The sequence below is a fragment of the Phoxinus phoxinus genome (assembly GCF_949152265.1).
Source record: "Phoxinus phoxinus genome assembly, chromosome: 1".
NCBI lineage: Eukaryota > Metazoa > Chordata > Actinopteri > Cypriniformes > Leuciscidae > Phoxinus > Phoxinus phoxinus.
The window spans coordinates 17,322,591-17,334,745 of NC_136876.1; the positions used below are offsets into that span (position 1 = coordinate 17,322,591).

The 12,155-nt window shown below is 47.9% G+C and overlaps 2 protein-coding genes across 2 annotated transcripts in view; one reads left to right on the forward strand and one right to left on the reverse strand.

The window, feature by feature from the left end:
- The window catches only part of LOC307009008 (uncharacterized protein), a 416,885-nt gene that overhangs the window by 148,673 nt on the left and 256,057 nt on the right, over positions 1–12,155 (forward strand). The window lies entirely within an intron of this gene.
- The window catches only part of plppr2a (phospholipid phosphatase related 2a), a gene marked incomplete at its 3' end in the record, with an annotated part of 26,364 nt that continues 24,569 nt past the window's right edge, over positions 10,361–12,155 (reverse strand). Inside the window, exon 5 of the mRNA XM_079620860.1 lies at positions 10,361–10,564. Coding sequence (XP_079476986.1) covers positions 10,361–10,564 — 204 coding nt within the window. The remainder of the gene's footprint in view (positions 10,565–12,155) is intronic.

Below are 12,155 nucleotides of genomic sequence, written 5' to 3' on the forward strand. Positions count from 1 at the left end.
GAGATTTCTGAGAAATGCTGTTGAAAGTGGATGGGGCCGACACACTAGTAGCCAATCAGCAGTAGGGGGCATGTCCACTCATGATGGGGGAGGTGAGAGTGAGCCAATCAGCAGTAAGGGGCGTGTCCACTCATGATGGGGGAGGAGAGAGAGTGAGCCAATCAGCTGGGTAGGGAACGTGTCCACTCATGATGGGGGAGGAGAGTGAGCCAATCAGCAGCAGAGGGGCATGTCCACTCCTGATGGTGGAGGAGAGAGTGAGCCAATCAGCAGTAGAAGGCACGTCGACTCATGATGGTGGAGGAGAGAGTGAGCCAATCAGAAGTAGGGGGCGTGTTCACTCATGATGGGGGAGGAAAGTGAGCCAATCAGCAGCAGGGGGCGTGTCCACTCATGGGGGCGTGTCCGCTCATGATGCGGGAGGAGAGAGAGTGAGCCAATCAGCTGGGTAGGGAACGTGTCCACTCATGATGGGGGAGGAGAGTGAGCCAATCAGCAGCAGAGGGGCATGTCCACTCCTGATGGTGGAGGAGAGAGTGAGCCAATCAGCAGTAGAAGGCACGTCGACTCATGATGGTGGAGGAGAGAGTGAGCCAATCAGAAGTAGGGGGCGTGTTCACTCATGATGGGGGAGGAAAGTGAGCCAATCAGCAGCAGGGGGCGTGTCCACTCATGGGGGCGTGTCCACTCGTGATGGGGGAGGAGAGTGAGCAAATCAGCAGCAGAGGGGCATGTCCACTCCTGATGGTGGAGGAGAGAGTGAGCCAATCAGCAGTAGAAGGCACGTCGACTCATGATGGTGGAGGAGAGAATGAGCTAATCAGAAGTAGGGGGCGTGTTCACTCATGATGGGGGAGGAAAGTGAGCCAATCAGCAGCAGGGGGCGTGTCCACTCATGATGGGGGGAGAGAGAGTGAGCCAATCAGCAGTAGGGGTGTGTCTACTCATGATGGGGAGGAGAGGAGCCAATCAGCAGTAGGGGATGTGCCCACTCATGATGGGGGAGGAGAGAGAGTGAGCCAATCAGCAGTAGGGGGCGTGTCCACTCATGATGGGGAAGTAGAGTGAGCCAATCAGCAGTAGGGGGCACGTCTACTCATGATGGGGGAGGAGAGAGAAGGTGTGTCCGACATCGGCTGCGGCTGGATGTAACCGATCAGCAAGAGTTGCTGCGTGCAGGCAGGAGCTGCAAATGGAGACGTGAAGTCGGGCGCTTTCTGGTTCCCATAGTGACCGCTCACGTGGTGTTTGCATACTTTACCACAGCTGAAGTAAAATAAATGCAATATTTGGAAATGTCGTTTCCGTTTAATACTTTATGTCTGCAACAGCGTCTGTTTGTACAAGAATAAAGTTCAACATTAGCCTATAAAATTTAAATACCAATGTAGTGGGGTCTATGTTTTTTTAATCAGTTTTATTTTCATAAACATGACACAATAGGCTATAACTTATAGCCTATTGTGTCATGTTTATGAAAAAACATGGCGACTACATGAAAAGAGATTTGTGAGCATTAATGGAACTGAAGGTGTTCTAATAAACACGAAACACGTGATCATTGTCATGAGGTGGATTCGGCCAATCGTGGAACAGTTTTGTCGTCATCAGCGCTTGTGCAGCTCCTCTGGAGAAGCTGCGCAGAATGAATCAGCCGGCTGCTCTCGAATCACTCTCACGATACTTTGATGGCATATGTCACAGTCACATGGCGTCGGTGCTGTATCAAGTCGGACAAAATTTCTAACCGGCATGCACTGCTTCAAGTCAGCCACCCATCGGTCAGCGCAGAGCTGCATGAAGTCGAACAAGCCTAGAGTGAGCTAATCAGCAGTAGGGGGCGTGTCACTCATGTTGGGGGAGGAGAGAGAGTGATCCAATCAGCAGTAGGGGGCATGTCCACTCATGATGGGGGAGAGTGAGCCAATCAGTAGTAGGGGGCGTGTCCACTCATGATGGGGGAGGGGAGAGAGTGAGCCAATCAGCAGTAGGGGGGCATGTCCACTCATGATGGGGGAGGAGAGAGAGTGATCCAATCAGCAGTTGGGGGCATGTCCACTCATGATGGGGGAGAGTGAGCCAATCAGCAGTAGGGAGCGTGTCCACTCATGATGGGGGAGGGGAGAGAGTGAGCCAATCAGCAGTAGGGGGCGTGTCCACTCATGATGGGGAAGTAGAGTGAGCCAATCAGCAGTAGGGGGCACGTCTACTCATGATGGGGGAGGAGAGAGAAGGTGTGTCCGACATCGGCTGCGGCTGGATGTAACCGATCAGCAAGAGTTGCTGCGTGCAGGCAGGAGCTGCAAATGGAGACGTGAAGTCGGGCGCTTTCTGGTTCCCATAGTGACCGCTCACGTGGTGTTTGCATACTTTACCACAGCTGAAGTAAAATAAATGCAATATTTGGAAATGTCGTTTCCGTTTAATACTTTATGTCTGCAACAGCGTCTGTTTGTACAAGAATAAAGTTCAACATTAGCCTATAAAATTTAAATACCAATGTAGTGGGGTCTATGTTTTTTTAATCAGTTTTATTTTCATAAACATGACACAATAGGCTATAACTTATAGCCTATTGTGTCATGTTTATGAAAAAACATGGCGACTACATGAAAAGAGATTTGTGAGCATTAATGGAACTGAAGGTGTTCTAATAAACACGAAACACGTGATCATTGTCATGAGGTGGATTCGGCCAATCGTGGAACAGTTTTGTCGTCATCAGCGCTTGTGCAGCTCCTCTGGAGAAGCTGCGCAGAATGAATCAGCCGGCTGCTCTCGAATCACTCTCACGATACTTTGATGGCATATGTCACAGTCACATGGCGTCGGTGCTGTATCAAGTCGGACAAAATTTCTAACCGGCATGCACTGCTTCAAGTCAGCCACCCATCGGTCAGCGCAGAGCTGCATGAAGTCGAACAAGCCTAGAGTGAGCTAATCAGCAGTAGGGGGCGTGTCACTCATGTTGGGGGAGGAGAGAGAGTGATCCAATCAGCAGTAGGGGGCATGTCCACTCATGATGGGGGAGAGTGAGCCAATCAGTAGTAGGGGGCGTGTCCACTCATGATGGGGGAGGGGAGAGAGTGAGCCAATCAGCAGTAGGGGGGCATGTCCACTCATGATGGGGGAGGAGAGAGAGTGATCCAATCAGCAGTTGGGGGCATGTCCACTCATGATGGGGGAGAGTGAGCCAATCAGCAGTAGGGAGCGTGTCCACTCATGATGGGGGAGGGGAGAGAGTGAGCCAATCAGCAGTAGGGGGGCATGTCCACTCATGATGGGGGAGAGTGAGCCAATCAGCAGTAGGGGGGCATGTCCACTCATGATGGGGGAGGAGAGAGAGTGATCCAATAAGCAGTAGGGGGCATGTCCACTCATGATGGGGGAGAGTGAGCCAATCAGCAGTAGGGGGCGTGTCCACTCATGATGGGGGAGGGGAGAGAGTGAGCCAATCAGCAGTAGGGGGCGTGTCCACTCATGATGGGGGAGGAGAGAGAGTGATCCAATCAGCAGTTGGGGGCATGTCCACTCATGATGGGGGAGAGTGAGCCAATCAGCAGTAGGGAGCGTGTCCACTCATGATGGGGGAGGGGAGAGAGTGAGCCAATCAGCAGTTGGGGGCATGTCCACTCATGATGGGGGAGAGTGAGCCAATCAGCAGTAGGGGGGCATGTCCACTCATGATGGGGGAGGAGAGAGAGTGATCCAATCAGCAGTTGGGGGCATGTCCACTCATGATGGGGGAGAGTGAGCCAATCAGCAGTAGGGAGCGTGTCCACTCATGATGGGGGAGGGGAGAGAGTGAGCCAATCAGCAGTAGGGGGGCATGTCCACTCATGATGGGGGAGAGTGAGCCAATCAGCAGTAGGGGGGCATGTCCACTCATGATGGGGGAGGAGAGAGAGTGATCCAATAAGCAGTAGGGGGCATGTCCACTCATGATGGGGGAGAGTGAGCCAATCAGCAGTAGGGGGCGTGTCCACTCATGATGGGGGAGGGGAGAGAGTGAGCCAATCAGCAGTAGGGGGCGTGTCCACTCATGATGGGGGAGGGGAGAGAGTGAGCCAATCAGCAGTTGGGGGCATGTCCACTCATGATGGGGGAGAGTGAGCCAATCAGCAGTAGGGGGCGTGTCCACTCATGATGGGGGAGGGGAGAGAGTGAGCCAATCAGCAGTAGGGGGGCATGTCCACTCATGATGGGGGAGAGTGAGCCAATCAGCAGTAGGGGGCGTGTCCACTCATGATGGGGGAGAGAGTGAGCTAATCAGCAGTAGGGGGCGTGTCACTCATGATGGGGGAGGAGAGTGAGCCAATCAGCAGTAGAGGGTGTGTCACTCATGATGGGGGAGGGGAGAGAGTGAGCCAATCAGCAGTAGCGGGGCATGTCCACTCACAATGGGGGAGGGGAGAGAGTGAGCCAATCAGCAGTAGGGGGCGTGTCCACTCACAATGGGGGAGGGGAGAGAGTGAGCCAATCAGCAGTAGGGGGCGTGTCCACTCATGATGGGGGAGGGGAGAGAGTGAGCCAATCAGCAGTTGGGGGCATGTCCACTCATGATGGGGGAGAGTGAGCCAATCAGCAGTAGGGGGGCATGTCCACTCATGTTGGGGGAGGAGAGAGAGTGATCCAATCAGCAGTAGGGGGCATGTCCACTCATGATGGGGGAGAGTGAGCCAATCAGTAGTAGGGGGCGTGTCCACTCATGATGGGGGAGGGGAGAGAGTGAGCCAATCAGCAGTAGGGGGGCATGTCCACTCATGATGGGGGAGGAGAGAGAGTGATCCAATCAGCAGTTGGGGGCATGTCCACTCATGATGGGGGAGAGTGAGCCAATCAGCAGTAGGGAGCGTGTCCACTCATGATGGGGGAGGGGAGAGAGTGAGCCAATCAGCAGTAGGGGGGCATGTCCACTCATGATGGGGGAGAGTGAGCCAATCAGCAGTAGGGGGGCATGTCCACTCATGATGGGGGAGGAGAGAGAGTGATCCAATAAGCAGTAGGGGGCATGTCCACTCATGATGGGGGAGAGTGAGCCAATCAGCAGTAGGGGGCGTGTCCACTCATGATGGGGGAGGGGAGAGAGTGAGCCAATCAGCAGTAGGGGGCGTGTCCACTCATGATGGGGGAGGAGAGAGAGTGATCCAATCAGCAGTTGGGGGCATGTCCACTCATGATGGGGGAGAGTGAGCCAATCAGCAGTAGGGAGCGTGTCCACTCATGATGGGGGAGGGGAGAGAGTGAGCCAATCAGCAGTTGGGGGCATGTCCACTCATGATGGGGGAGAGTGAGCCAATCAGCAGTAGGGGGGCATGTCCACTCATGATGGGGGAGGAGAGAGAGTGATCCAATCAGCAGTTGGGGGCATGTCCACTCATGATGGGGGAGAGTGAGCCAATCAGCAGTAGGGAGCGTGTCCACTCATGATGGGGGAGGGGAGAGAGTGAGCCAATCAGCAGTAGGGGGGCATGTCCACTCATGATGGGGGAGAGTGAGCCAATCAGCAGTAGGGGGGCATGTCCACTCATGATGGGGGAGGAGAGAGAGTGATCCAATAAGCAGTAGGGGGCATGTCCACTCATGATGGGGGAGAGTGAGCCAATCAGCAGTAGGGGGCGTGTCCACTCATGATGGGGGAGGGGAGAGAGTGAGCCAATCAGCAGTAGGGGGCGTGTCCACTCATGATGGGGGAGGGGAGAGAGTGAGCCAATCAGCAGTTGGGGGCATGTCCACTCATGATGGGGGAGAGTGAGCCAATCAGCAGTAGGGGGCGTGTCCACTCATGATGGGGGAGGGGAGAGAGTGAGCCAATCAGCAGTAGGGGGGCATGTCCACTCATGATGGGGGAGAGTGAGCCAATCAGCAGTAGGGGGCGTGTCCACTCATGATGGGGGAGAGAGTGAGCTAATCAGCAGTAGGGGGCGTGTCACTCATGATGGGGGAGGAGAGTGAGCCAATCAGCAGTAGAGGGTGTGTCACTCATGATGGGGGAGGGGAGAGAGTGAGCCAATCAGCAGTAGCGGGGCATGTCCACTCACAATGGGGGAGGGGAGAGAGTGAGCCAATCAGCAGTAGGGGGCGTGTCCACTCACAATGGGGGAGGGGAGAGAGTGAGCCAATCAGCAGTAGGGGGCGTGTCCACTCATGATGGGGGAGGGGAGAGAGTGAGCCAATCAGCAGTTGGGGGCATGTCCACTCATGATGGGGGAGAGTGAGCCAATCAGCAGTAGGGGGGCATGTCCACTCATGATGGGGGAGGAGAGAGAGTGATCCAATCAGCAGTTGGGGGCATGTCCACTCATGATGGGGGAGAGTGAGCCAATCAGCAGTAGGGAGCGTGTCCACTCAGTACGTGTCCACGCAGTAGGGGGGCATGTCCACTCATGATGGGGGAGGAGAGAGAGTGATCCAATCAGCAGTTGGGGGCATGTCCACTCATGATGGGGGAGAGTGAGCCAATCAGCAGTAGGGGGCGTGTCCACTCATGATGGGGGAGGGGAGAGAGTGAGCTAATCAACAGTAGGGGGCGTGTCACTCATGATGGGGGAGGAGAGTGAGCCAATCAGCAGTAGAGGGTGTGTCACTCATGATGGGGGAGGGGAGAGAGTGAGCCAATCAGCAGTAGCGGGGCATGTCCACTCACAATGGGGGAGGGGAGAGAGTGAGCCAATCAGCAGTAGGGGGCGTGTCCACTCACAATGGGGGAGGGGAGAGAGTGAGCCAATCAGCAGTAGGGGGCGTGTCCACTCACAATGGGGGAGAGAGTGAGCCAATCAGCAGTAGGGGGTGTGTCACTCATGATGGGGGAGATAAAATGAGCAAGTGGGGGATTTGAAGAAAGACTGTAAAAAGAGAGATGGCTGAGAGACATTACAAGAGAGAAAAGGTCAAAGGAATATCACTGGAAAAAGCGCTGTGATGCTTTGCAGCATAACATAGCATCTTGAATGTCTATATTCTTGTGTGTGTACATTTTTTGTTCTTCCTTGTTGTTCATTCATCATCTTTGCTTTATTCTTCACTAAACATTATTTCGTTACACACTACATTATTTTCAGCTATGTTAAAGAGATATCCACTCTTGCATTGCGTGTTCGTGCCTTTTGGGGGCGGAGCAATGAAGCAAGAGTTGTGTTTGTTTGGGCTGATTTTTCAGAAATCGCTTACTGCCCCTTTAACATGGAACAGGCCTCAAGCAGTAATGTCGCAGAAAAAGTCAGAAGCAGGTCACGCTTTTACTTTATTCAATTACCCAAAACACAGATAATGACTTGTTGGGTGTATATAAATAAAGATCACCAAGTAAATAAATTAATCCGGTGCACTTTTTTTTAATACAAAAAAGACTTGTTTGCAAAACTGTACAAATATCTTCTTCTTTTTTTTAATTGGGTGTATGAAAGAAGAAATATGAGAGCTGAGAGTTGCAGGTAAAAGATTTATAAAGGTGAAGTGAGTAATTTTTTACATGTTAAATTATTTCTGGTATCCTTGTTTACGTAATATACAAACTATAAATGAATAATTCATAGTTTGATTCCCCTCCCCAAAAGTGTAAAGATTGTAGATCTGTTCTTGCTCAGTTTCTTGAGAATCCCATTGGCTCAACCAATTGCGTGAGTTTGGGGGTGGGGCTTTCTGTTTGTCTGACCAATAGCAGACGTTTGGGAAACATGTTTAAAATGATTGTTGTTGCATCCTATTAAAATTGCACACTTCACCTTTAAGGAATGTTAAAGGGTGTAAATGTGTATCTTAGCATGTGAAGCATGGTGCTCTTACAACAGAGACAGTAACTGTACGTAGCACAGAATGTGGCAGAGGCTGGACCTGGTGCCGGGATGTAAAAGGCTGAGGGGGCATCAGACAGATTAGATTTCACAGTTAATGTTACAAACATTAATTTTCATCCATTTGGAGTGCAACTAGGTGGAGAGTTTACACTCATCTGATTAAAGTACACACAGTTTGTATACACAGCTTACTTACAGTACCAAACAATTAGTCTAAGTAAACACAATGTTTAAAAAAATGTGATTCAAAGCTAAACTTTAAAAAAAAAATCTGATAAATAGACAGAAACCAATTTAACAGAGCTCAATAAAATGATGTAGTGCACAAAACTTGGCCTATGGTACAGCACATCACATACATACAATTGACATGCTCATGAGCATCCTCAGTTTAGAAAAACTGACACTCAAAATCAATTATAGTCGAACCTTAAACCTGCACATGAATCAGTGAGCATCACTTTATTTTAGCTGCCTGAAACACCAAACCATTTGTTTAAAATGTACTTTCTCAATACATTTTCCAGGTCTAGAATGATTCATTTGTGCATGTTCTTCCAAAATAAAATAATGTTTGTCTTAAAGAGGACCTATTATGCTTTTTTTACATTTTCAACTTTCTTTTTGTGTAAGCTGTTGCTGCAAAGTTACAAAGCACAGTCACTCCAGAGGGAGTTATTCCCTGAAACGCCTCCATTGTAGTCTTGAGTTTCTTCCGGGAACGAACACGTCACAATATTCCTCATTTAAATAATTCCCGGCCAAGGCATACGCAAAATAAAGGGATGAGGGGCGGGACATTTCTGAAACACACTCAAAGCTGTTGACCAATCACAACACACTAATCCAGCCGACCAATCAGAGCACACTGAGCTTTCAGAAGGAGGGGCTTCATAGAGACAGGAACTAAACAGAGCGTTACTGACAGACTGAGAAGAGAGGATCTGCAATAATGTCGAAATAAGGGAAAAATAATGTGTTTTTTAACATCCAGGAATGAAAACCTATTCTAGTAGATCCCAAAAACAAATTCAAGACTATGTAACAGGGCATAATAGGTCCTCTTTAATCTTTCATCAAAATGTTCAATTTAGCTCCACTACCGAAATGACTTCCCTTTTGAGCTCTCCTCACATAGGCAGTGCAGGCTATTGGTTTATGTTAACCAATTATCAAACAGCTCAAATAACTTTAAACGTTAAAATCTCACTATGCTACAAGGCATCCAGTGCTGTTTGCAAAGAGCAGGAATTATTTCATTGCAAGGTCCTTTCATAACATCATCAATATACAATGACATCCAAAGGTTTTACAAACTTGCTAATGAGGGTTGTGCAAAATTCAGAATGGGTTCCCTTTCAATTTATAAATCTGAATTGGCTACACCCCACAATATAGATCTATCTATCTATCTATCTTATCTATCTATCTATCTATCTATCTATCTATCTATCTATCTATCTATCTATCTATCTATCTATCTATCTATCTATCTATCTATCTATCTATCTATCTATCTATCTATCTATCTATCTAATGGCATTTTCAATTAAATTCTGTATGGTGCACAACCCTGTTAGTAAGACATGGTGAAAAGGTCATTCACTATACAGTACAAGAAAGAAACCAGCTGACCTTCAGTTACTGCATTTTTGAAAACCTTCACAAAAATACCAACAACAATACAGATGTTGTCTTTTTTGTTCTGTTGACATCATGGGATCCAATTCTATCTTTTCTCGTCCTCAGAAATGAAGAATCCAATCCATCTTTGATGACAAACTGTAAGAAATGTCTAGTGTCTGAAAGCGATATGTTGCGTCTGGGGCGACAGTAATGAAAATGACGGCTCATGTCAGACTGTGCATTACATCTAGCTGGTGGAGAAATCCTTGAGAGCACAAACTGGACATTAAATATGAAAAAGAATGCTGTGGTCGAGTTTTTGTGTGTATGTCATTAAACACCGCAAATCTTTACGATGCATCCAAACGTTATTATAAGAGCTGGTATCAAGAACGTGTCCAAGTTTAGAGGTCTTTTCCTAAGGGAATTCTTGATGTGCACTTATATGGTCCACATATCTGATGCTGATGAGATTGTCCCAAGTGCATAGTGAACATGACTCAAAGACAAACCAATAGATACTCCATGTGATGAATATAAAAACCTAATAAACAAAATAGAAAAAAAATAAACATGCCTTTAACCAAAAGAAGAAGAAAACTGTGCATGTATTTACATATGACTTGAAATATCTGCAGTAAAAATCAAGTTCTGCATTTCAGCCAAAAGCTGATCAAGACTTCTTCATCGGTTCCCGAGGAAATAGGTCAGGTTGAGGTTTGAGGTCATCCACCCAAAAAATCCGTTCGAATCCTCCACCCACAGTCCAAACAAACCCTCTTGCAAGAGTGAGACGCCTACCTGTGATTTCTGGCGCTCGAGATCTTCGAGCAGGCTCTCTAAAAGTGCTTCTGGTTGTTTGTTTTGAGCGGTTTGTGGAGGCCCTATATCGGCAGCATGGAGGATGATGGAGGATGAGGGGTTGGAGGTGAGGAAATCTAGACCTGCGTGGAGTAGGAGCGGTGCAGAGTGGAGGAGTGTCCCGCGGAGTGGGCGGCGCAGTGGCGCGCGTGCTGGGACGGCTGGTCTAGACTTCGCTGGAAATGGAGCGAGACGGTATGAGGACATCGGGGGGGACGGGGAACCCGATGAGGCTGATGGTCATGGTCATTGATCTCAGTGAATGAAGATCCCCTTGGAGTCTGTAAGGGGGGAGAGAGAGAGTGTGAAGGGAGAGAGACGAGAGAGAGAAAGGATGAGAAACCAAGACTGGAAGGTGGAAACTGCGGAAATTAAAATTAAGTGATGCACCGAAATGTATTTTTTAACCAAAACACTGAGACTAAATTTAAAGCAGAAAACCCTAACATTTTTACTAAGAGAAATTATGTTTCTATTCCAGTTTGTTGATGAAATATAAACATTTAAATGGTGTCTGTAATAAAAACTTGGTTTTATGACAGTTTTATTCAGACATTAAATAATGAAGACATCACAACAAGCTAAGTATAATGAAAATGTAATATAGTGCATATATTTATTAAAATGCTCCTTTTTGTATTATTTTTTTTTTAGCTAACTATCGAGTTTATGTTATTTGAATGGCTTTTCTGAGGTAATTGTAACGCTGCAGGATATATTGTTTACAAGCTGATTTATTGGCGCTGATTGAGCGATTAAATGAGACATGATGATGTACTTCGGTTGTACCGTTTTCTTTCGACATACCTTCTGATGTTCATTCATGTTTATTTTGTTCTATCACTAGTAGTAAAGAGAAAGAGGTGATCGGTTCATGTGCCGCTCTGTCAGGCCACATTAAGAGCATTAGAACGACGGTTTTATTGTTGGAATTTCATAATAAAATTGACGGAATCTGAAAGTTGAGAGTTTTCGCTGCATCTGAAATCGCATAATGTATAGAAGGTACTACATTCGGTAAGCCAAACTTACTTCACGACCATTAAAAAAGTGCATTCTATCTACATGAATGTGTGTTGTCACTGTCATGTGACACACTAGCGTCAGTTGGGTCGCTTCACTGCGTTTATTTCATATTAAAAAGTAACAAAGCACAAAGCTTATACAGCTGATATGTTAACCTGTTGTAGCTTAACCTGTAGTGCCGAAATAGACACTGACACAGTTAAAACGCATCATTGCAGAAGCGCTAATTAAAACGTCACTCTTTCGGCCAGAAATTTTCGGTTCATCACTAAACAAAAATATAAGACTGAGGGAGAAAAAGGGATGACTGAATGGTCGAGGTGACAAAGAGAGGAAAAAAAAAGTCAAAGCAGTTTCAAAAGTGAGGAGGATGAGGGTGGCCTAAGAAGGGAAACTCACACACCGTTTTTCACATCTAATTGCCTTCCGCCATTGACGTTCCACATGCTACACAGTCCACTTTCTAGAGACGCTAAATTTCCATCAGCCCATTGAGGAATCAATGAGTTAATGGCCCTAAACATTTTGTTGCTTGTCAGATACTCTATTATAAAAAGTGATAGCAACGTCTCTTCAGGACAAAGAGCAGAACAATCCTCCAGAGGTCAGTGGGTTTTGCAGGGTTGGTGTTTGGGTTGTGCAGGTTGGTCATGCTAGTAAAGGGAGAAGGAGGGCTGGGTGGGTTCGAGGGAGTCACATTAGGGTCCACTGGGTCAAAAAAACAGAAGGACAGGGTGGGGCGTAATCCATCCCCCTTATGTGTGTAGTCCTGCCACTAACCCACTCCCACCCCTTACCTGAGTGCCACTTAACTTTTCAAGTGGACTCTCTACGCAGGGCAGCGCC